Genomic DNA, 25,813 nt, shown 5'->3' on the forward strand with positions numbered 1-25,813 from the left:
AGAATGAAGTCCAGAAACAGCCAATTTAGGGGTTGCCACACCCCATGCCTCTTCAGTTTTTGCCGTACCACTTTGGTTGATCAAGAGAGCCAAAGACAAGTATGTGATTTTTCCTTTTTCTTGAATAAGGTGCTAGGAGGTAGTGCTTTGTGCTGCAGATTATGCTGGTTTGTACATGTCATAGTGAGACCTGGTGTTCTCCCAAAGAATATCCTGCATTGAGAATTTGATTCACTTTAGATAGTTAAGCTTGAAAGTTGTTATGTTCTTGATTTAACTTGAAAAATTTCAGCACTCACTTTGATAAAGCATTAGCTAATATTTAATTGTTATTTCCATTTTGGCCATTATGGAGACATTTAAAAGACTAGTTTCTGGAAGTGGTTAGTAGCCTGCACAGCAGGACTATGACATGCAGCACCACTCTGATGGACTAGGCAAAGGTGTACCAAGAATGATTTGTATTGGTAGCTGATGAGCAGTACTAGCACTACCATCTCCTTTTATTACTGCTGATGTACCCATTTCTGACCCTTACAGTCAGTGCGGAAAAGTATGTTTTCAGAGAGTAAACAACCATCAATTTAAAATTCAGGTCTAGATGGGAATAAGCATATAACATGACAAAATATTTACTTGGGGGAGGGGGGGAATCTTCTATACAAAAGACCAGTAATGTTTATTCTTAATTTACTAAAAACTTATGTCAGATTTTTAAGGACAAAAGTTGGTCAAAGGGCACAAACTTTCAGTTATGAGTTAAGTTCTGGGGATCGCATGTACAGCTTGGTGATTATAGCTAACAATACTGTATTATTGAATTCCATGCCTTTTTATTGGACTATTAACCTGAAAATTGGTGAGTAGATATCAAATGTTCTCACCACAAAAAAGAAATGGTAATTATGTGACCAGTTGGATGAGTTGCCATGGTGGTAATCATTTTGCAGTTATATAAATGTATCAAATCAACTGGTTGTATACCTTAAACATACACAGTGTTGTCAATTGTGTCTCAATAAAGCTGGAAAAAAAGAAAAAGAAAAACAAAAGTAAACTTAAACCAATAGATACACAGGATTCTGTGATGAGATAAATGGATAAATGGATCCCAACAGTGCTCATAGCCTACAAATAGTTGGGCCTAGGGTTTGGGGAGGCCCTGTAGAGTCCTGCCTTGCTCCCTGCCATAGGGCTATAGTAAGTCAAGACAGACAGTGACAAGTGCCCCGTACCGAAGACCTTTAATGAGTAAGCACATCTTAACCTCTGTTTCTTTCCCATTCCTGTTAAAGGATTTAGCGTCTCAGAACTCTTCATTTAGAATTGCATTCAGAGGTTTTGTCACATTCTTCCCAAACTTAGCTTTCTGCCCAGCAAGGAAGGAAGTCTTTTGGCTAATAAGCAGCTGTAATGCAGGGAGTTTAGATTATTGTTTTAAAACAAAACAAAACAAAACAGCAGCAGGAGAACAGTGACATTTGCAGATTTGACATGCATAGTTTTGACTGGGAGCAACCCAGAAGGCATGTGACTTGAGGTGATTTGTAATTTTTCTGAGCGGTAAGTCACTTAGCCTGCTGAGTATGCCTAACACACCTCCACACATCTAAAATACACCATGACTTGCTTCTGCATTCGCATGCCAGCTAACTCTGCAATGATAAAAACATGTTTCTTTGCGGGAAGCTGGCCTGAAAAGAAACCCAACTACAAATTCTGTAAAATAAGTGAAGATTAGGTAAACAGATGTAAGAAATTATTTGCAAATTTGAAAGGTCTTACATTTTTCTGGACTTGCCCACAAGAGTTGGCAGCATTTGGACATGAAAATTAAGGCAGAATCATTGCTGGCTTTTGATAAGTGACGTCTTAGCATGTATATCAGTGAGTTACTCCCCGCTGTAGCTCCTATGGAGCTAGGATTAGACAGCAGTAGACTGCCTTTTCAGAAGGAGGCACAGCATCATAAAAGGGAAGCCAAACCTAAACTATAAGATGATAAATGGACAGATTATAAAGGTGATATTTTTTCCCTTCTTGTTAGTAAAGCCCAAAAACATCATACTGTAATTCCCAGGAAGTAGCATTTATCGTATCTTCAAAAGTACCTTCACAAAAGAGAAAAGTGATGAAAGAGCATCTACCCACTTGACTAAACTGTGGGGTTCTTAGGAACTGACTGTCATGTCTCATGTCTTACATGCTGTTCCAACAACCCCCACCCCCACCACCACCACCATGAAGTTTAAGGCAAGGCTGGTAGAGGGAACTATGAAGCTGAAGAATCCAAGGTAGTGCCTAACTTTCCCCTAGCTCATTCTGGAAGCAGTACAGTACCAGACATGTTCAAATCATGCCTGTTTGATCTGGGAAAGTGATTTAACCTCCCTGTACCTCAGTTTCCTTGTCTGTTAAATGAGGATAATAATAGTACCTATGTCATGGGATTTTATGAGTTAATATATCTAGAATTCTTAGCACCTGGGACAGAGTAAGCTATTGTTGCTGTTAACTACTATTACTGGCTTGTTGTTGTTGTTAAGTTTATTTATTTATTTAAGTAATCTCTACGCCCAACATGGGGCTCGAACCCACAACCCTGAGATCAAGAGTTGCATGCTCTTCCAACTGAGCCAGCCAGGTGCCCCCTTATTGCTGTTATTTTTGTTGAGATTGAGGAAGAGCTGTCAAACTGAGCCATTAAAGAAAAGGGGGTGTGGTTTACAACTGTTGGTCTCCCAGGAAAAAATTGTTTTACCGTGTGATCGGCTATAATTTGGATCATTGAACATTGTTAATTAACGTTAACACTGGGTCTGGGGACTAGAGAAAATGCTGTGGTTTCTCTGCGGTGTGTGTGGAGCTGCCTGTTAGCACCCAGTGGAGGAGGAGTGGCAGGGAGTTGCCAGCCAGCCACAGTGGTGTGCTTGCTTCAGGCTCTGTCATCTCCAGAGTATTGGCCCTCTTCTTCTCTCCTCTTCTTCAGGCTTAGATCACTCAGTCTGGAGCCTGAAACTCAGTAGGGTATTGATCTAGTATCCCATTATCTCCCTCCTCCCTTTCCTGTCCCGTCTCGGTATGGATTTTAACGTTAGCCTGTCTTCTAACTTTTCTGTGTGACCATAAGCAAATTACTTTGACCTCAATTGCATACTCTTTAAATGGAATAAAAATGGCTCTGCCTATTCAGAGGACAACCAGGGGTTTTATGGAAATGACAGATGTTAAGCATTTTCAAAGTCCTTGAAAGGAGAATTCTTTGACAGGACCAAACTCATAGTAAAAAGGCTGTTTTCCCAAGGAGGACAGTCCTTACTCTAATACCTAGGATTTATCCCCCAGTAGCGCCAGAGCTGTTTAATTCCAGCTCTGCCGTCTAGCCTAGTGGTTTTGAGCACCACTTTTTTATTTACCCTCTTCTTTCAAATACTCACAAGCACTAATCCACGTTATGGCTTTACAGCCAGTAAATTAAATTATATGAGTTCTAAACACAGTGTTTTTGAGCTGTAGAGAGTCCACAGCCTTTGAAACCACTAACTTAATTTTGTCCAACTCATACTGAGTAACTAAAAAAGAGCCAAACTTTTTCCTTTTGAATTTGGTTTGAAAAATAATAATAAATCATTCCCAGGCAGTGGTCCTGGATGCCAAATTTTATCTGGGATCTAAATCTTCTGTCTGCATTGGATATTCCCTGAAGTAAAGGGTTAAGGAGTGTTAATGAAGAGGTGATCTCTGACAGCTTTTACCTTACCTACAACCTTGTGGTCTCAGCTCTGTGACTTGGGGCAGATCACTTAATCTATCAGAGTTTTGACTCCTTTATCTGCAAATCTTTCTCCACAATAAATTTTTGAAGAATTAAGTGAAGTCATCTTTATTGAACACTTTAAAAGTATACTTATCTGCATGTAAAATCCTACCTCTAAAAGAACAGATATAAGTGGAAGAGTATTTATTCTGACATACTCTCATTGCTTACAATTAGACTTTGTAAGCTCATTCAAGGCAGAGGCTCTGTTATCTTCCATAGTCGTCTTCTACAGTAAATGAATACTTAATGAGGAAAGCTGAGCATGTTTTTCTAAATTATTTTTCAGAGGCTTCAAAATGCTTCCATTTTGTCATATTCCTTGGAAGAGCCTTGATTTTTTAGCAAATCTTTATCATTTAAGGGTGTGAGTGTTTATGTATATGTTTAAAACAACCAGACTCAATGGAAAGAGGATGATCAAGCTGAGTAATATAGGATTGTTGGGGTTTTCTCTGGTTCTTTTTATTGGAGGGGGTGTTGTTATTTTAAAAAATGTAAGAAAACTAATTTTCCTTTGTTGCTTGTAATTTTTTTTCTAAAGCAGTTCCTAAAACAGGATTTTAGAAATCTTTAGAGTAGTAACACATCATTTCAATACATGATGCCTTCCTACTTTTATGTACTCATACTCATTTGGATGTATATGTATATACATTTGGGTTTTTAAATTATATTATCATCGCACAGTGTACCATGACCTAGCAAGGCGGTTCTGAAATAGGAAAAGCTACATAAAAATCAATACTACAGGGTGTCTGGGTGACAAATGACTCTTGATTTCGGATCAGGTCATGATCTCAGGGTCCTGGGATCAAGCCCTGCATCAGGCTCCACGCTCAGCAGTGGGTCTATTTGAGGATTCTCTGACTCTGCCCCTTACCTTGCTCATGCGCACTCTCTCTTGCTCTCTCTCTCTCAAATAAATGGATGAATCTTTTTTAAAAAAAAATCACTACTACTTATTCTTTGTGGCATTGGTTATTATTTCACTGATCTTAGATGTTTTGTGTGGTGCAACTATGTAAGCACATTGTAACTGGCATTTTTTTTATAAAGCCAATTCCCTATACTAAATTGCTAAAATAAAATAAAACAGCTTTCTAAGGGTATGTTCTCCTATGTACAATTAATACAGCATGCATGCTGTATCCAGTTTCTGTGCATGTATACCAGATCTTTGAAAAAGAAGGAAACGTTTATTAAGTTCTTCAGAAGTTAGAAGCAGGTAACAGTCTGATGCTTATAAACCAAGTCTTTTGGAAGACAAACTGCATTTCTTAATCTATGACAGCTTCTCCTTTTCAGATCCTCTTGTTTTTGTTTTTGTTTATGTTTTGTTCCTGCTACTCATAAATGCAAGAGTGTGTTTAGACGCAGGAAGTGCTCCAAAGACCCTCCACGTGATACCAAGCCAATGTGACTGAAGATGCCCCCGGCTGCTGCCTGGATAGCTGCACACCATTTAAAACTATACTCTCAGACAAAAGTCTGTAAGGGCTTCCAGAAAAATTCCTTTATCCTGTCTGTAAGGGCTACATTTTTAAAAAGTATCTGCAGTTTTCAAAAGCCAGTTAGCTGTAAGTTCTTGTGAAAAATTGCTTGCTGTAAGTTTTTGTGGTTGATTACATGCTAAGAAAAGCCATTTAAACCTTGTCTTCACTGACCTCCCAGCTTCTCCAGTACAGTAGGTTGTTCCATAAATGCACTGTCCTTGCACTCTACTTGAATTTACCAGTACTTGTAGATTTTGCACCAGCAACGATTTTTAAAGATTTTGGCCCAGTTCAGTGTCTCGGTTTCACAAAGAGGCTAGAAGTTTGAAAAGGTTCTTTGATGATTAAAGTGCAACTCACGTTGCTGCCCTTTTGACTTGGCTGCTGAAACAGCAGATGTGGTAAAGCCAGCACACTCTGTTTAAGCTGAACTAAGTGTGCACTGCTGTGTGTTCACCTGTCTAAATTCAGCTCCCCATAGGTAGCATAAAAGGACCAATGGGTCTTTCTCTTTTGCCACATTGGAATTTATATTTAGCCTTTAATATTAAGAGCAGATTTAAAAATATATATTGAATCTGTGGGTTTTGGTGTAACAGATTATTCCTGAACTTTCATTTATGTCCCACCACTTACTCTACAATCACAGTTAGAGGGCCGGGTTTACTTAAGAGTACAAGCTCTCTTTTTAAATCACTGAGCAGGGGCGCCTGGGTGGCTCCGTTGGTTAAGCGACTGCCTTCGGCTCAGGTCATGATCCTGGAGTCCCGGGATCGAGTCCCGCATCGGGCTCCCTGCTCGGCGGGGAGTCTGCTTCTCCCTCTGACCCTCCTCCCTCTCATGCTCTCTGTCTCTCATTCTCTCTCTCTCAAATAAATAAATAAAATCTTTTAAAAAATAAATAAATAAATCACTGAGCATCTCCCTGTATTACAAATTATGACCTGCTTTGTCTGTACCTACTTATTTATAAAATGACTGTGCTCTTGCATTTAATGTTTTGTTTATTGATATCATTACAACTGAGTAAAACTAAGGGATAAAAATAAGCCAGTACAAAAGTCTCCTTTGGAACTGTTGAGAATGGGTAGACAGCCACAGGCACTTTGCCCTTGCAGCACGGTTCTTCAGGCTGTGTGTTGGGCCCCCAAAGTACGTGCTAATAGTAAGTTGTTCTTGAAGTGATGGACTTGCATCACCATGGTTCTTCTGTGCTCTGTCGGGTGCCATGGTACTTTAATGTAATGAACCCAGTCCTGGGCTCCCAAACTGAACGGATATATCTGAAGTCTTACTAATCTTGAGAATTTCTTATTCTTTTTTTTTATTATGTTATGTTAATCACCATACATTACATCATTAGTTTTTGATGTAGTGTTCCATGATTCATTGTTTGTGTATAACACCCAGTGCTCCATTCAATACATGCCCTCTTTAATACCCATCACCAGGCCAACCCATCCCCCCACCTCCTCCCCTCTAGAACCCTCAGTTTGTTTCTCAGAGTCCATCGTCTCTCATGGTTTGTCTCCCCCTCTGATTCCCTCCCCCTTCATTTTTCCCTTCCTACTATCTTCTTTTTTTTTTTAACATATAATGTATTATTTGTTTCAGAGGTACAGGTCTGTGATTCAACAGTCTTACACAATTCACAGTGCTCACCATAGCACATATCTTCCCCAATGTCTATCACCCAGCCACCCCATGCCTCCCACCCCCCACCACTCCAGCAACCCTCAGTTTGTTTCCTGAGATTAAGATACTGAGCGAAATAAGTCAATCAGAGAAAGACATGTATCATATGACCTCACTGATATGAGGAATTCTTAATCTCAGAATTTCTTATTCTTTGGGAAGAATCTTCCAAAAGACTTACTCTGGATGGGAAGAATATTGCGTTTGTAACAAGTTTCTGTTGAAAGTATCAGTGATTTTAGGTTATATAAGCATTCTGCTCAAAAAATAAGCATTATCTCTGCTGCAAGGTCTGTATTTTAACTTTGTGCAGATGTGCGCTAAAAGAACATGATGTGCTTATTTGTTGCATTTATGCTACTTTCTTATTTTAAGTAAGATGGATGAAATTACATATTAAATAAAAACAGCAGCTCAGGCCACAGTCCTTAGCAAACTAAAAAAGCCTTGCAGAGACAGTGGAGAAAATGATGCCATGACTTTAATAACTCATTGACTTTTGAGAGAATTGTCTACATAAATGCCTTTATGTAGTAATTTCTTTGTGGAATTTATCAGTATTAACTGTCTCCTGTTTAAAACCTAATCTGCCGGGGCGCCTGGGTGGCTCAGTCGTTAAGTGTCTGCCTTCGGCTCAGGTCATGGTCCCGGGGTCCTGGGATCGAGCCCCACATCGGGCTGTCTGCTCGACAGGAAGCCTGCTTCTCCCTCTCCCACTCCCCCTGCTTATGTTCCCTCTCTCGCTGTGTCTCTCTCTGTCAAATAAATAAAATCTTTAAAAAAATAAATAAATAAAATAAAACTAATCTGCCATTAAATTGTGTTGGTGAAATGTTACCAGAAGTATTATGTTTTATATCTTAACCAAACACATCACTTATTTTGACATGACTGCAGTTATAAACAGACACACATTATGTGTATGGCATGAAACTCCAGTCATCAGTGAAAATAGCTGTGTGGCCTTGGGCAAAATATTTAACTTCCCTGAACCTCAGTTTTCCTTTTCTGTATGATAGGACACCTAGCTTTTAGGATTCTTGTCAGGATTGGACGAACACCTCTATCAAGCACTAGCATAATGCCCGGCACTTACTTGTCAGTACTGTGTTCCAAGCTTCATAAAGTGCAGTGTATTTTTATATGGTATTTTCGAGGCAGAAAGTACTTTGTATTTAGTGTTACTTATCATACCCAATTCTAAAATGAAACTTTCTATTGCATGTTACTTATCACACTCAACTCCAGGGCCAGAATTCAGAAAATGTAGAATAAATTTTTCTTAGGCTACTTAACACATGTTTCTTGAGTGATTACCAGGTGTAAAGCATTGTTTCCTATCATTTACAGTTGAATATATTTGAAATCCAGTAAGGGAGAGGTCAATCTGAATTCTATTCCCAGTTCATTTTATAGTCCCTCTTCCCTTTGGTTTTGCTATTTTCCTTTTTCTGTAAGCCTGTTGTAACTTTAAGAAGGTTTTCAAAATAAAGTAACATTTGACTTTGTTCCATAGTCATTTAAAAATAGGGTTGATCAATATGAAGTGTTAGCTAGGAGCACAATTTGGTACTTTTTTATTGATTTCAGTTACCTTCTGTATGTGAGAATGAAAATGATATATGAAATATGCACCCAGGTTAAACAGACCAATTTTCTTCTTACATCTGCAACTACTATAAACAGAATTCCTTATATGGAAGTGACTTTGGTAGCAGTTAGTCCCCCTCTCTCTCTCTCTCTCTCTCTCTCGCTCTCTCTCACACACACACACACACACGGAGACACACAACGCCCATGCACGCGCACACGCACACACACAACCTCAAAACTCCAAGCAGCCTTCTGAGCCAGTGTTTTTGTTACTGAGGCCAAGACTTATACAGTGCTTTAGGAATTTTTTGCCATTTAGTTAGCTTTCATTAATTATAAAATGCCATTCAAGGTTATAGATTTACAGCCCATGAATATGCTTTGGCATTTTAACAGTTGATTGTAAGCCAGAATCTTGAGGATTTGAAAGATGTTCTACCAAATAGCTAGTTGCAGACCGATCAAGCCAAGAGGATAAATACCAGGGAAGCCTGCTCAGCAGGGCATGCATTGATGAGAAAGTTGTGCAGAGAAGTTGGCTGTGGGCAAAAGTTGTCATGTGTCATCTGTCCCGTCAGTCAGAGCTTCAACAGCTGTTCCCTGTCACCAGGGCCCTTATGTGCTACTGCTTGTCCAATAGCACTAACAGATACTGGCTGCCTCTCTGGGGGGTGGGGGCTGGGGAAGCCATGGACACACAGACTTACATCGTATGTCTCACTGGCCACCAGTTTGGACGGAAGGTCATTTCCAAAAAGAGAGACCAAGCGCCAATTCCTTGGTCTTTCATTAGACTACGAACCAAGATATATTCTCAAGAGAATTAGTTGGATTTTGGAGAATCTATCTGTTTTTGACTAAAAATGTAGGATGGAAATGTAGGAAGATTGCCCACTTGAACACAAAATATGTCCTAAATGAGAGATGAGAGCGCTTTCTCCACCAGATGCTGGATTATCAGTACTGCATGATCACTGAAGAAGCTTTTCTGGTGGAACAGAGCAATGCAAAAAAAGACTGGAAATGACAAGCATTCCTTTTGTGATAATGCAGCAATCTGCCAAATGGGATATATCCCAGTTCTGATGATGGACAAGCCTCCAACAGTTTCCTTTTTCCCTTCTTGTATTCCAGAGACATCCTTAGAGGAAAGGATTTGAGGGCATTAGTATTACTATCTGTCTGATTCCTGTGTTGACATTTTTAAAGTGCCATTAATCATAGGAAATGGAACTTAATGATGTTGAAAAATACCCAACCAAGAACTATCAAGAAAGTAAGCTACAGCCCAATATTCAGATGAAATTGAAGGGGGAAATGGTTTAACCCTTTCTTTTTTTCTTAGTTAACTTATTACTGAACTCCAAAGCTAGGTAATTGAGAGGCAGCAAGCAAGGGAAATGGTAAACAAAGAAAAGGGAAATTGAGAAAGGCAGATATTTTTATTTTGTAAATATTGCAGCAATAATTTATACAGTATATAAAAACAATAGTCATCTCAAGATTATGTTATTAAGGTCTTACTTGCTTCCACACCTTCCATTTTGTAAGCAAGTACTTTTTCTTTTTGATATCCCCCCCCATATTTTTCCTTTGGACTCTGAATACTTAATGTACTTGATACAGTTTAATCCACGTGAAGCTTGACTGTCAATGGAATTTGAGAATTAGTAGGCTGACAGTATGCTTGCTTAGGTAACACTGTCATCATGGATACTCAAAAAAAAAGTACAAAAAAGTATTCATGTGCCAGTGATATGGCACATGAATAACAAATTTTCATTTGTCAAAAGCTGGCCATGCTTACCGGGTATTTTGCTGGATTTTGAAATCATCAGTTCATTGTTTGCCTGTTAGCTAATTTAAATTCAAATGAGTATTCCTAACTCAAATTTAGGAAACATAAGGTAAACAGGTATCCTTATTTAGAAAATATGTTTAACACTAAACTCTAACGAACATTACACTGTAAAGCGTTTCTGATGCTGATTTTGAGAACGTGCTTCACTGGAAAATAGCACAAGAACCTAAGTCCATCCCCTCCTTTTTTTTTCCAAGACAGGTCATTACAGCATGAGACACACATAGATTTTTAATCAAGACTGATTGATTGGTTGATTGATGATATATGGATCTGAGATGATTGAATTTTAGGGTGACCTATATAAGGACTTTGGAAAATAAATAATATTATTAATAAGTGCTGGGTTTTTTGTTTGTTCCTGCAGGTTTTTGTCATTCATCAGAGGGACACTGTATGAGATTGGAAAGCCTGAAATGGAACAAAAAATAAATTCATTCCTTGAAAAGGAAGGAATAGAGAAAATTGCAGAAAGTTTGCAAACAACAGTTCACACCTTACAGGTCATCATAGATGGTCTCAGCCAGCCTGAAAGCTTTGATTTTCGAACAGGTAAATAATTAAATTTGAATAACAGCACCTTCATTTACATAGCTCACATAATCTTCTATGGCCCTCACAACAAACCTCTGCCGTAGGCAAAACTGATACTATTCTCCATTCTGTACATGTGAAAACTAAAGCATCGTGCCCTTTCTTCAAAGTCATTGCAGTTGGTTAGCATCCAGAGCCAAAGCAAGAAGCAAGGTCTCCCGACGACTCCTTGTCCCATGCTTATTTTCCATCACACTAGACTAAATGCATCACACATTGGCTGCTGTGTGCATGGAGGTATACATTTTTCATAATCCTTTTGTAAGCTCTTCTTATCTTGTAGGAGCCAGAAGTCCAAGGTAAGACATTCAGTTCATAAACTAAAAAGTGAATCTTCTTCCTAAATTGCAGCCTTCCAAGTTCCTGGATTCTGTGTCAGTGAACACATTGAACAAATAAGATACTATCTCTCTGTTATTTTCCTTCTAATTAAAAGAGCTCTCAGCTTTCAGCATAGGTAGATGGTGAGGGAAGTATAACAGCCATAGTTGTTGAGGGCAATGACCCGATGAAAAAGAACTAAGGTATCAAGTGACCCACTTCCTAAGGATATTTGAATAGGAAGCTCTGAGATTTAAATGAATCTGCACTTGTCTCATAACCAGTTTTAGGATACTGTGTTTAAGGCTTGGTTCTTTTCATTCTGAGTTAGGCTCTGTTGAGGGGTCAGACATGCTTCTTTGAAAAGGTTTAAAGGAGGGCGCCTGGGTGGCTCAGTTGGTTAAGTGACTGCCTTCGGCTCAGGTCATGATCCTGGAGTCCCTGGATCGAGTCCCGCATCGGGCTCCCTGCTCGGCGGGGAGTCTGCTTCTCCCTCTCCCGCTCCTCCCTCTTGTGCTCTCTCTCTCTCTGAAATAAATAAATAAAATCTTAAAAAAAAAAAAAAAAAGAAAAGGTTTAAAGGAGTTTAAAAACACACCCAGTAATGGGCACCTGGCTGGCTCAGTCGGAAGAGCACGCAACTCTTGATCTCAGAGTTGTGAGTTCAAGCCCCACGTTGGGTGTAGAGATTACTAAAAAATAAATAAACTTAAAAAAAAACACCCAGTAAGTTCATTATACTATTCCCTTAACTTTTCTGTAAGTCAGAAATTAATTTTTTTAAAGTCGGAGAAAAAATATATAAGATCTATGACAAAAATGTAGGAGTAGGAGCCTCCAGGGTGGTCCATCCAAAGTGGATGTTTCAGTAGACATACCCATCTCTATTTGGAGGCCTGATACCATTGTATGTGAATTCCCTGGGTATTGTTTAGCAGGATACTAAGTTCTTAAACAGAGTGGGCTACGAGGCTGGTATGCCTAGGACACCACATTAGAAGATTGGTAAATATGCTCTCTCTAGCTGCAGGCCTCCTGTACTGGTTTTCTTGATCGTTTTTCTGTCTTGGTGTTGATTGCTCTGTTTTCCCAGTTACACTGCAGACTCAGAGTGAAAATCAACATTCAGATTATATGGTTCAATTAAACAACCAACTGCTAAGTAGAGGTCCTCACCTTGTCATGCCCTTAGTGAGCAGAAACACAGATGCATCTGGGCTCTGGACCGAGCTTACCAGTTACTGCAGTGTTTATCATTGTGATAAGTGAAATTTCAAATAAGTCTCTTTAAACTCACTTTGGAATTGGCCTTTGCCCTTTGTGTAAGTCACAATTTTCAAAATGTCTGAAAGCTTTTATTTTAATACTAAAAATATCCCCAAGGGGGAAGGCAGATAGTCATACTTTTGAAGAGGCAGATAGTATTTTGGATGTTTCCTCATTACAGTATTTATAAACATTACATCTTTTCTTTTCTTCATTTTCTCAAAAGTGTTTCCTCCCTTGATGCCTCTTTCTTTCCCCATACTCATCCTGTCTTCTGACAAAATTGATTCTATTTTATTAACACTCTGGTTGCCAGTTATTTTCCATAATTGGAGTCATCAGAAGCAGCCTAGTGACAGCCGACTGAATTTGTTGCCTTGGCAATCAAAGTGTTAAAGTTTGCCTGGTACATGGAGGATTTTCTGATTTCTCAGTGGCCCAGGCTGTCTTCAGGAACATGTTAAGTAGTTCCTGACTCTGATTTTCCATGCAAAATTAAACTAAGCAGCTGATCAGGAACCCTTGGGGAATCTATAGCAGCTGGACCTCTATAAGAGAATAGGATTTCCAAGCATAAAAACAATGCCTATGAGACCTTAGAGACCATCCTACCTCTGCCCTGATCAATGACTTAGTTTCACTTTGCTTTGACACAGTCTTTGCCCAGTGTAATATTACAACAGTTTTTTTGCTTTTGGAATTCACTACTTGCAGTGTCAGGGAAAATTCTACAGAATCAATTCCAGTTTTCACATATTCCTTTTTTTTATGAGGAAAATGAGATTTGAAGTTTAAAGAGGGTTTTTGTTTTGTTTTACTGGAAAAAGGTGAATTTAGAAAAAAAAAAAGAACAACTTGATTTCAGGATGGTTGGATGGGGGAGGGGAACCAAGAGGTGGCCAGTTGTTAGTACAACTGTAAAGGATAGCTTTAACAAGTAATCAGGATCAAGCCAACAGCTGTGGAGGAAAAGGAAGTGGGATGGGTGGAGGGAAAATGAGGCCTTAGTAAAAGGAGATCCAAGCTTAGAATGTTCTTTGTTATTAGAATCAACATTCAGTAATCCTAGGAAAGGGGGCCAAGAAGAGCATGGGAAAATGGAATCCACAGATAACCCAAAAGCCCCATTTAGACTGTTAGTTCTACCCTTCTCCCTCATAAAACCTTTGTTGTTGTTTTTGTTTTGTTTTTACTAGAGCCATGATTCCTTGGTATGCTTTATACCCACTTTTGGGAGGGCTGGTGTTAATGAATAGAGAAATGTACAGTGGGGCGAGCAAGAAAAGAGGGCTGTAAGGAACTTGAGAGCAGGGATCTGTGTGTCTTCATCTTTGTATCTCTAGCACCCAGCGGAGTGCCTGGACAGGAGATCATACTAGGAGCTAATAAATGTTTAATGACTTGAACTGAAAAAGGAGAAAGAAGATTAGGTACCTGGCTGCTCTGGGTTTCTGAGCCATAGATAATCAAGAATGTATTAAGTTTTGATTGGACAAGTATATTCAAAATGGGCAGAAGTTGATTCCTGAATTCCAAATTCGTGGAGGGAAATGAGAGAAGAGAACATTTTAATTTCAAATGTTGATGTACTTTCTACCACCTTTAAACAGTTTGCAAATTCAGGTACCAGGGGAAAAAAATCTCCCAATTTTCTGTCTTTAAAAGTCTTAATTTTCCCAGTGTTTGTGATTTGGCCTTATATATTCATTGAACAAAGATATTTTCTCATCACCTTCTCATAAAGAGGAAAATAAGACTCTCTACTCTTCTCAATCCTTGTGTATAGTGCTAATGTTTGCATGCTAGCAAGGTAGAGTTTGAGGAGAAGAAAATGAGTAAATTTTCTTGTGTTGTTCCTACTATGTGAATGCTGCTTCTTCAATTAAGATGCATTTTCTCTGAAGGCAAGCCTGGGTTTCAGCTCTTTTATGCTCCCTCTCAGTGTTGACTAGTGGTCTGGGCACATAACTGATATGTAGTAAATACTTATTTACTAATGTATATTGTGTCCAGGAAGTATAGTACCTACTATTTACACTGTCTTTTGTCCCCTTTTCCTTGTAGATTTTGATAAACCTGATTTCAAGAGAAGCATTGTCTGCTTGGAAGACCTGCAGGTTGGGACAGTTCTTACAGGCAAAGTCGAGAATGCCACTCTGTTTGGAATTTTTGTAGATATAGGAGTGGGGAGATCAGGGCTGATTCCCATACGAAATGTAACAGAAGCAAAACTTTCTAAAACAAAGAAGAGAAGGAGTCTTGGACTGGGTCCTGGAGAAAGGGTGGAAGTCCAAGTACTCAACATTGACATCCCCCGATCGAGGATTACTCTGGACCTCATTCGGGTGTTGTGAGTGTCGCACTAAAGATCAAACACTGATTTTATTTTCTCATTTCTAGAGATGGGCAAGAATAAGTCAGGTGTTTGTGAATTCTAGGTGGCAGATGAGAAAGAATTCACTCAATATCAGAAGTATTTTTCAAACACTTGCCTTACTTTTCCTTCTGAATAAATAGGAAACTAACAGCTCAATTTCTTTTCCCCTTAAAGAAAACAACTAATAGACATCCTCATGTGGTTTTATTTAGTAATGATTTTCTGATCCAAATTTTATTTTTTGTACTTCATCTTTGACTCCTTTTGCATTTTGTATAATAGACTGTCGTTTCATTTCTACTTGCCAGCTTGCTTTGCTGGACTTGTATGGAATTGTCTTCTTGATTTGAATTGTACATTGTTTCTTGACATAGGGCAGGCAGTGGTTAGCCCTCCCTTTTTACAGATTTTTTAATCAGGCCTTTGGACTTGATTCATGATTTTCTCTTGCCAAGCAAATAAAAAATACACCAATTAGATAGATCCTGATGTGTTTGTAACCATCAAGTGAATGGCTCAAAACATTTCTGAGAAGTATATATGTATTGATCCCTACAATAAAGTTCTGTGGCTAGTGACCTTGTTTTTGTTATGTTGATTCAGTGAATGACCTAGGAGTCCTTCCTAATTAAAGATGTGGCACATATTCATGCAAATTCCATATAAGCCAACTGTGCCTTTGAGCAAGAGGGAAACTCTTTCCCAAGCAATTGGGAAACTTGAAGAATGGCATTCAGTTTGACTTTGCTTAGCACCGAAGGTATTTTCTTTCTTAAGCATTAGAACTAAACCTCAAATGGGGAAAGAAAGAGCCTTCCTAAAGAGTGACTGTAGATTAGGTGTGAAGGGGCAAAAAAAAACAAGTAGATAAAGCAAGTGACTCTTAACTCTGTTTTTATTCAGTGGAGATGGTAAGTATTGCATAACCATTCAGGGTCAAAATTATTTAAATAGAGCCCACACTGGACTGGGGTCTTGTCCATTCTGGCTGCCCTGGTTAATTTGCTTAATGGATTCTGGCATGACTGAATGAGTACCTGGTTTTCTCCATGTGTAATGAGTGGAGGATGCTTACTAAAGAGGGTGATCGTCCTGCTTTTTTGCCTGGGACAGTCCTAGTAAACACTCATTGTCCTGGTAGAGGTTTTTCATAGTACTTCTTTTTATTCCCAAACTTCCCCATTGTTCATAATAAATCATATGATCATCGTAGTAGTATAGTCCCTTACAGAGTGGTAAATTGGACTGTGTTTATTGATGGTTCTGCCTGGTAGTTTGCTAATCTCACAATATTCAGTCTTCCAACTGGTGTACGTAGATCTTTTTAATGCAGTAGCTCCCTTAAAAGTTGTGTAACTCAAGGCTTGTTTTCCCAACAGTTTCATTTCTGAAACGCTTTTCTCTCTTACTGGTCTTCAAGTGACAATGGATCTTAATGTTGTAACTTTAAGTTGACCTTCCTATTCCTTCCAGTGTTCTTCCTGGTTCATAATTTGTAGATCAGTGATGAGTAGTATGCACCCAGAGAGTCTTATTCTGAAGCTTGCAATGTAATTTCAAACAAATGCTTTTTTTTTTAATTGAGGCATAATTGGCATATAACCTTATGTTAGTTTCAGATGTACAACATGATTTGATATTTGTATGTATTTCAAAATGATTACCATAATAAATCTAGTTAACATCTATCACCCTATATAGTCAAACAAATGCTTTTTGGGAAGAGGCCTTCTCCTTGGCCATTTTGAATACCAGAACCAGAGCAGTGGAAGCAGCTCCGTTGACCTGGTAGCTAAGCCCTTGTAGACACAAGAACTTGATATTGCACTAGGTTGCATGGTTTGTCCTGTCTAGCCCAAGCATCGTCGAAGCTCTGTAAGGCCTAGCCTGGGAAAAGTGGGGCATGTCTCTTTTGTCTTGTACCCCTAGAATGTAGCATGGCACTTGGTATGTTCAATTAATCCTAGTCCCTATCCTACCAATAATCCACAATGTGCTTTTGATCTGGTGTCTTTACTTCTCTGGGCCTCCTTTTCCCAAGTTTAAAATGGGGATGATGGTAATAAAGCATTCATTCTCCCAGAATTTTTTTTCTTTTTCTTTTTCTTTTATTATGTTATGTTAATCACCATACATTACATCATTAGTTTTTGATGTAGTGTTCCATGATTCATTGTTTGCGTATAATACCCAGTGCTCCATTCAGTACGTGCCCTCTTTAATACTCATCACTAGGCTAACCCATCCCCCCATCCCCCTCCCCTCTAGAACCCTCAGTTTGTTTCTCAGAGTCCATAGTCTCTCATGGTTTGTCTCCCCCTCCGATTTCCCCCCCTTCATTTTTCCCTTCCTGCTATCTTCTTCTTTTTGATTCTCCCAGAATTTATTGGTGGCCTCCTGAGTGCCAGGCATGGTGCTAGACACTGACCATACAATTATGATGGAAAAATAGACATTATCCCTACCCTTATGGAACTTAGAGTCTATTGAGGAAAAAAGAATCATTAACCGAGAAATCACATACAAATATAAAATTACAAGAAGAATAAGCAATATAATGGTGACAGCATATAATAGATAGGTTTACCTAGTCAGAAATGTCAGAAAATGTTTCAGTGGGGTTTGACTGAAATGTGAAAGATGACCAGAAGTTAACTAGGACACATATTTTGTTGACCTTAGCAAGCATTGTTTCTGATGAATGATGGGGGGTGAGAGCCTGATTAGAGTGGGTTTAAAAGAGAGTGGGAGGAGTTAGATTTGGGATAGCGAATATAGACAATTTGTTCAGGAGGTTTGGCTGTTAAGCAATAAGAGAAATATTATAGTGGTTAGAAGGGGAGAATGGAGTCCAGAGAGAGTTCTTGTATTTTTTTAAGAAGAAATAATAATATGGACAAGTGGAAATGAGCTAGTAAAACTAGAAAATTTGAGATAGGAGACAGAGGAGAATCGCTGGAGTGATATCCTTGAGTGGATGAGACTGGGTGGAATGTAGTACACAGTCTGAGATAGAGATATAAACAGTTTGTCTGTATTAACAAGAGAAGATTGTATGGGCCCAGATGTAGGTAGGAGGCTGTGGTGATGGGAGCTCATCGAGGATCTCCTTGGGTCGCTTCTGTTTTTCTCATTGAAATAAAAAGGAAGGTCATCATAGGCCTGAAGATCTGGAGTAAAGGGAGTTGGAGGTGTGAGAAGAAAGGAAAAGAAAAGGAAAACAAAGCAAAGGGTGAAAGAGTAAAAAGCCTAGGGAAATAGAGTATGACTTCTGGGCAGTGTTAAATGTTCCACTGAGGGGTCAGGGTCAGTCAAGTGGAGGATCGGTCCACTTGCTTATCTGTTTTTCTTCCACCACACCAGCAGGGTGAGCACAGGTGGAGAGGTAGATCTAATCAGGGTTGGGAGTTTGCCAAGCAAGTAAAATGGACAGAAAGGCAAGGAAGTTAAGGGCATGTAGACAAAGAAATTGTTGACCATGGAATTTAAACTCCGTAAGAAGGAAAGCAAGAGTATAAGGGGAGAATGAGGGGCAGTGAAAAAGTACAGGATTAGTGATTGTAGGTCCTGAGGGAGGAATTTTAGAGTGGGGATAACAGAGGACATAATGGGTGAAAGAGTGGCTGTCAGCAGTGGGATGCTTAACTCTGAAATGACAGGTTTCGGGGTTGCAGTGCTTGGTAATTACAAAGGGTAGGGAATGATTATGGGAATAAGTAGCAGAGGTACGGGACAAGGATAAGATCGTTAGAAAAGAGGAAGACAAGGAACTGAACCACTTCAGGAAGGATTATGTGGATAATTTTAGGAGGCTGTCACAGTAATGCAGGCATAAAATAATGGTGGCTTGGACAAGAATGTTAGTGGTAGAAATGGTGAGATGGCATGGGATACTCTATGTATTTGGAAAATGAAGGCAGAGCCAAACAGGATTTCCTGGTGTATTGGATAGAAGACGTGAGACAGACAAGAGTCTAGGATGGTTTTGGGCCTAAGCAACTAGAAGAATGAAATTGTTATCTACTGAGGTGGAAAAGGCTGTCTTGGACAGTTTTAGTGAAGGACTTCATTTAGAACCAGTTAAATTTGAGATCCTCATTAGACATCTAAGTGGAGATGCCAAACAGGCTCTTTCAGCCTAAAGTTCCGGGGAGAAGCCTGGGCTGGAAGTGTCGGTGGCCAGCAGCATAAAACTGTACCCACAGCCACAAGGCTGACTAAGATCACCAATGTGTATAAAATCTTTGAACATCTCCCTAAGGGCAGGAATCTCTCTTATCGTGACAGGGCCTGCCTGGGTGCCTATTCAGAATTCTCCCCTCCTTCCTTACTAAAAGAATTCGGATCTGAGGGGAACATAATGTGACTAATGGACACGGATGTGGCCATGTGCTGTAGTCCTGGCCAGTGAGTGTAGGTAAAAGTCAGGGGACGGGATTCTAGAAAGGCTAGAAACAGTGGGGACGTCAGGCCCAGCTATCATACTTTTTTTATCCTTTGCCCTTGCCCTCCTTCCTGCTCAGAATGCAGACAGAATGCTGGAGGTGCTGGAGGTCAGACAGTGACAAACACTCAATAGGGACTGCTGGACAGAAAGATAGAAAGTCCCTGAACCCATCTTGGCATTGTAGAGTCACACAACAGCCCTGAATTGCCTACTCTGGACTTCACATTAGGTGAGAAAAACAAGCTTTATTCATTTAAGCTGTTGAGGGGGCAGAGGGAGGTTTACAGTAATGTGTATTCCCTAATATGCATTTATGTGGTGCCTTACTAAATCCCCTGTACATAGAAAAAAACTAGCATGTGACAGGGACTCAACAAATGTTGATTGGATGAATAAATATAAAAGAGTTCAACAAAAATGATCGAATATAAAATGTTCCCCAAATCCAGTTTTCCTTAATCATGTTAGACAATATGATGGAATAAACAGTTCCCATTTATTACAACAACACACGATAAAATATCTAGAAATAATCTAACAAACAATGTACAGGATCTGTATGAAGACAATTTAGAAAACTCTACTATTGAAAATAAAATAAAAATAGAAAACATTAAGGCATGCCATGTTCCTGGATTGGAAGACATGGTTTTGTAGAAAGATCAGTCCTCCAAAAATTATTATATGTCTACTTTGGGCACAATTCTAATCAGCTTTGCTTTTGTTTGTATGTTTATTTACACTTAAGTTAAAAATTAAACTTATTTGGAAGGATTATGTGGAAAAAGTCAAAACAATACCTTAAAAGAATATGAGGGAATAGTAAGTATGAGGGAATTTGTCCTTCCAGATATTAAAGTATAGTGAAGAGCTGCCATAATTTAAACAGTGTGGTACTAACACAGAAAGAGACAAACAGAAGGGAGGAATAAACAGAATTCAAAATCAGTGGGGATTTAATGTACATTGAAGTGGCATTTCATAGTGGGGCAAAATCATATTACCATGCTACACACAAAAATACATTCCAGATGCGTTAAACATAAGTAAGATGTTTAAAGAACTACAAGCAAACATAGAAGAGCTTTACAAAGTGAAGAGCCATGGTTGCAGAATGCAAGAAAAACAGAACAATGGGCCTGTAGACTCACAGTTCCACTCAGAAGACCTATTTTGGACACCCAGCATGAGACCCTGTGCCAGGTGCTGGGGACAAAAGATGAATATGATATCTTCTGAGGATGTCTGCAGCCACGGGGAGCTGGAATTTAAGCTGTAGTGCAGAATATTTTAAGTTAAATCTCGTGGGCATTTTGGAGTTAAACCTGGCTGCTATCTACTTTAGAATATGGTATCATCCCAAATCATATGAAGCCACAAGATCCTTTGGAATACTTGGTTTTGTATTAATGGAGTGCTCATGTTGAGGTGTCTCTATATCTGACCCTGACCTCAGAGTTAGCACTTGTGTTAAAATTGGAGATGGAAAGAAGGGACAGAATGGAAAAAAACAAAAATACGTATTTAGTCAGTCTTTTCATTTTGGCTTCCTGCCTGAAATCAGTCATAATGAGTTGGATTTAAATAACAGATCATGGAGAACTTCAGAATGACTGGGCTTATTGCCAGAGCAGTCTGTTCCACAGGAAGAAAGATATAGATTTCTTCCCACTCATTCATTTTATATGGTGAAGATGATTCTGTGCGTGGAGGCTGGGTTTATTATTTAGAGGGAGCGTAGGATAAGCAGACTCTGGTCCTGTCAGCACCAAAAATTACCTCTTTAGAAATTAAACCCTTCCCCCAGAAAAGATTTGCTATTCACTTAGCTCATATCAAGAATCTAAATAAGGATTATAATGCCCCCCCCCCAAGTATTTTTAAGGAGAGAAGCCTATCCCAAGAAGAACGGAAATAAATTATTAATCTAAATACTACAGGGAAACCTCTCAGATACCAGAGAATTTGTCAGAGCTATATAACCCATCTCATGTGACAGGTCAATCTGAGCAGAAAAATCTGAAGTTAAAAATGCAGTGTTGAAGGGAGAGATGGGGGGACAGACAGAGAGCAGTGGAATAGCCCAGCATTGTTTATCTCAAGTTTTGAAAGTCTTGTTTTATCTAAGTAATGAGGCCAAATGTAAGTCTCCAGATTTGTCATAGAATTTTGCAAAAGCAGTCAAGTAACAGCCTGCTGTTAGCCTGCTACTAAAACCTTCTCAATTCTGACGCACTTTCCACCTCCTTACTTCTAGCCAGGCCTACGGTAACTAGGGAGGTTTTCCACAATGGAGCAACTCCCCTTCGGATGTCTATCTCTGGTCGCAGTGGTGGTTCTTTGATCACTTGGCATTTGCCCACCTGTTTCCCAGGTTTGAGTCTCTTGGCAATGAAGAAGAAAGTGGCACCAGTGAAAGTCAAACCTAAGGTTTGTTCAAGTTCTTTGCTTCACAACGTTAAAATGATTCCATGAAGCTAAAACTCAATATGCCAGTTGAGTCAGATTTGGTATAATTTGCTGCTTGGGTAACCCAATTTTCTAGTAAACCAATAACCTCACTTTACCTGTAGTGGCATCCTCAAGGAACATCTGAAGGTATTTTCTTTTAACTTTATTTTCATTATTTTTCCCAATTGAAAAAGTAGTACAAATATTGTAAAAAGTGCAAATAATGAAGTATAAAAGTTGGAAAACAAAATCCCCTGTAATTTGAGAAGTAGCACCTTTTAGTTTATATTTCCCTCAACCCTTTTTCCACACATATACTTCTTGATGTAATAAATATTTTTAATAAATCGGGATAAGATTATATATATTGTACCTATTCTGTTTAAAATATAGCATGTACATCTTTCCATGTGAGTACCTACATATCTACCTTGATATGTTTCATCATATGTATGTAAATCACCGCGGACAGTTCTGTGATGAACACCGTGGCGCATTGTTGCAGTGCTAGCGCTCTTTCCAAGCATATGAACATTTCATTGTTAACGGCTCTTATGAAAAACCCCATAAAGATAAATATTGTGTCATGAAACTTTTGTTTCGGGGGGTGTGTGTGTGTGTGTGTTGGTGCTACGTTAAGATGTAAAATACATTCTTTATTGTGTTGTTGAGATATTCTCTAAAAGTATAAAAACTGAGGCTGGGAGGCACCTTCTCTACAGAGAAATCCTTTCTGCCTGCCCCCCCCCCCCAAACTGAGCATGTTTCCTCTCACCATAGAGCCATTCATTTTGCTCAGAACAGCCTCCCTTTGCTCTCATCCCACCCCTTTGGATGTCACCACAGATGGTATTTTCTCAGAAAAGACTTACTAAGCTCCCAGACTAAATGAAGTTCCCTTTTATAGGCTCTCCTTGCACCATGTACTTTTCCTTCACTTCCTACACACAGTTTATGACTATACATTTATGTATGTGATAACAGCACTTAACTAAGATCTTCCTCTACAGATTGGAAACTCCACGAAGACAGCAACCTTGCATTCCCACCACTATGCATGGTATTGGGACCTCACCCCCTTTTATTCATTCCTTACCTCCTCAGATTATTATGACCGCATCCTCACCAGACCTGAGCTGTCCAATATATTTACCTTGCTTCCTCCAGATACAGTGTTTGGCCTTGGTCTCTGCATTAGCTCAGATTCTCTAGAAAACAGCATGAGAAAAAACTTATGTACTCATGCTTTATTGGGGTTTACAATCCCAGGTCAGGAAGAGCAAGGGAAAGGGGGCAGTGAGTCCAGGTAGTGGGAAAGCAAAAGAAGATGTTGTGTACAGCCTCATAAGAAAACACTGCCAGCCTTCTTAGTGACCAGGTTGTCTCTGAAGAAGCTATATGGAATGATGGTGGCTCAGATGGTGGAAGGGTGGAAGGAAGGTGGGAAAGAGGAGGAGTTTATCTTCTCTCTCCTTCCTGTCTCCTGTTTCTCGCTGGTCACAGTTCATTCTACCAGGCGTTGATTCCCCTGTGCTTCCAGGTTGCCTTCTGTGGACAGTTACTAAGGAAGTAGATGTGGTTGGGTCAGACCTTTGTGTTGGAGCTACTTTGGATCCCACTGCAACAGGTGTGATAGAGGCCACACTGAATTCTGGTCCTTATCCCTACTTCTCCAGCAAGCAGCAGTAACTACAGTAGCAGCCAGCCTTCCTGTGGAGCCAATGGCTGAGGATGAGGGTAGGGGTCACCCAGTGAGGCTGGGTGAATCTGGGAACCTCATAAACAAGCCCAGTATAGCTACTGGAGCATTAGAATTGAAGTTCTTCCAAACTAACTTTGTTTACATGATCCACTAGCTCATGAATGCCCACCATTCCCTCCCTTTCCCACCAGTTATCCCTTGCTCCTATTCTGTACTTGGGGAACTCAACTCTAACTCAGCTGCCTAACCAGTTCTCAAGCAAACCAGCCCCAGCACCTACCCATCACTGGCCTCATAATTTATAGCAGCACTGGGTAACCCAGATACTGAAAAAACTCTATTTCTTCATCACTTACAAGGTTCCCTTAGATTACTTCCATCCCACCCACACTTCTAAGAACAGTAAGCAGAGACTGCACTACCATTAAAGAAAGAAAATTAGAAAATTCAGAGCAGTGAGATCTCTGTGCTTCATGGAGAGTTTGGCTCCTGTATGATTGATACTGGAAGCTGTTGGAGTTGAAAATAGACATGAGTCAGGGGCCAAGAAAACTAAAACTGACAATTAATTGGCCCTTAACCCATCACATCTTTCAAAGAGGAAAACATACCCTCCATGTCCCACCCAATCCCCAAGATAAAAACATCAAAAACCCTAGGAGAGGATATGCAAAACCAGACTGTGTATGTCTAATTTGACAAAGGGCTATTTTAAAATAAATTGCTCAAGGCAAAGCACGGCTGAAGAGAGTTCCTTTGGGCTTTGGCCAACTCTTCACTAATACAGTCTGTTGGCCCCAGTGAATGGAGCCAGGACCAAAGAAAATAGTCTGCAATCACAAATTTGCCTTCAGAAACTTTACCTTGGTCTTGTTTGGGTTTGGATTTTGCTAACAGCTTTATTGAGATATTATTCACCACTTAAAAGCTACAAGTCAATGATTTTCACAGAGTTCTACATCCTCATCACCATTTGTTCATCTCTATTTTTTATTATAGCATCTTAGTGGGTGTGAAGTGGTTTCACAGTGTGGTTTTAGTTTGCATTTCCTTCATGGATAATAACACTGAGCATCTTTTCATGTGCTTATTGGCATTTATATATCTTCTTTGAAGAAATGTCGATTCAAGCTTTCTGACCACTTTTCAATTATTTTTCTACATTTTGGAGTTCTTTATATATTCTCGATGTAAGCCCTTTATCAGATAGAAGATTTATAAAAACTTTCTTCCATTCTGTAGGGTTTTATTTTCATTTTCTTCGTAGTTCTTTTGAAAAACAAAAAATTTAAATTAATTTATTTATTATTAACATATAATTTATTATTTGTTTCAGGGGTACAGGTCTGTGATTCATCAGTCTTACACAATTCACAGTGTTCACCATAGCACATACCCTCCCCAGTGTCCATCACCCAGCCACCCCATCCCTCCCACCCCCCTCCACTCCAGCAACCCTCAGTTTGTTTCCTGAGATTAAGAGTCTCTTATAGTTTGTCTCCCTCTCTGGTTTCATCTTGAAAAACAAAGTTTTTGATACGATGTCAAATTTATCTATTTTTTTCTTTTGTTTCTTGTGCTTTTGGTGTCCTATTTAAGAGACCATTGCCTAATTCAAAGTCATGAAGACTTACACATATGTTTTCTTCTAAGAGTTTAATAATTTTAGCTCTTATATGTAGATCTTTGATCCATTTTGAGTTAATTTGTATATAAAATGAGGTAGAGATCCGATTGATTTTGTTTTAAGGTAGTTATCCAGTCATCCTAGCATTATTTGTTGAAAAGAATTCTTTTCTCATTTAATTATCTTGCTACTCTTGTCAGTAATCAGTTGACCATAGACATATGGGTTCTATACTATAGACATATATGTAAATTCTGTTCCACTGGTCTTTATAGCTGTACGTATGCCAGTACTATACAGTCTTGAGTACTTTAGCTTTGTAATAATTTTGAAATTATGTCGTGTGAATCTTCCAACTCTTCTTTTTCAAGATTGTTTTGGCTATTCTGGATCTCTTGCATTTGTGTATGGATTTTAGGATCAGCTTGCCAATTTCTGAAAAGAAGCCAGCTGAGATTTTGATAGGTATTGCATTGAATCTGTAGATCAGTTTGGGGGAGTACTGCCATCTTAACAATATTAAGTCTTCCAATCCATGAACATGGGATGTCTTTCCACTTATTTAG

General features: G+C 39.2%; 1 protein-coding gene across 7 annotated transcripts in view; it reads left to right on the forward strand.

Moving 5' to 3' along the window:
* The window catches only part of SRBD1 (S1 RNA binding domain 1), a 226,926-nt gene that overhangs the window by 182,939 nt on the left and 18,174 nt on the right, over positions 1-25,813 (forward strand). For 2 of the 7 annotated variants that reach the window (XM_035001643.1, XM_035001645.1), the window contains exons 20-21: positions 10,830-11,014; positions 14,708-15,598. In XM_035001643.1, coding sequence (XP_034857534.1) covers positions 10,830-11,014; positions 14,708-14,997 — 475 coding nt within the window. In that variant the 3' untranslated portion in view covers positions 14,998-15,598. Of the gene's footprint in view, positions 1-10,829; positions 11,015-14,707; positions 15,599-19,543; positions 20,240-21,724; positions 21,898-25,813 lie in introns of those variants that run through there. The other 5 variants (XR_004678603.1, XM_035001642.1, XM_035001646.1 and 2 more) reach the window with 5 other exon arrangements.

Source organism: Mirounga leonina, unplaced genomic scaffold, assembly GCF_011800145.1.
Source record: "Mirounga leonina isolate KUSES-001 unplaced genomic scaffold, KU_Mleo_1.0 Mir_125, whole genome shotgun sequence".
In the NCBI taxonomy this organism is placed as follows: domain Eukaryota; kingdom Metazoa; phylum Chordata; class Mammalia; order Carnivora; family Phocidae; genus Mirounga; species Mirounga leonina.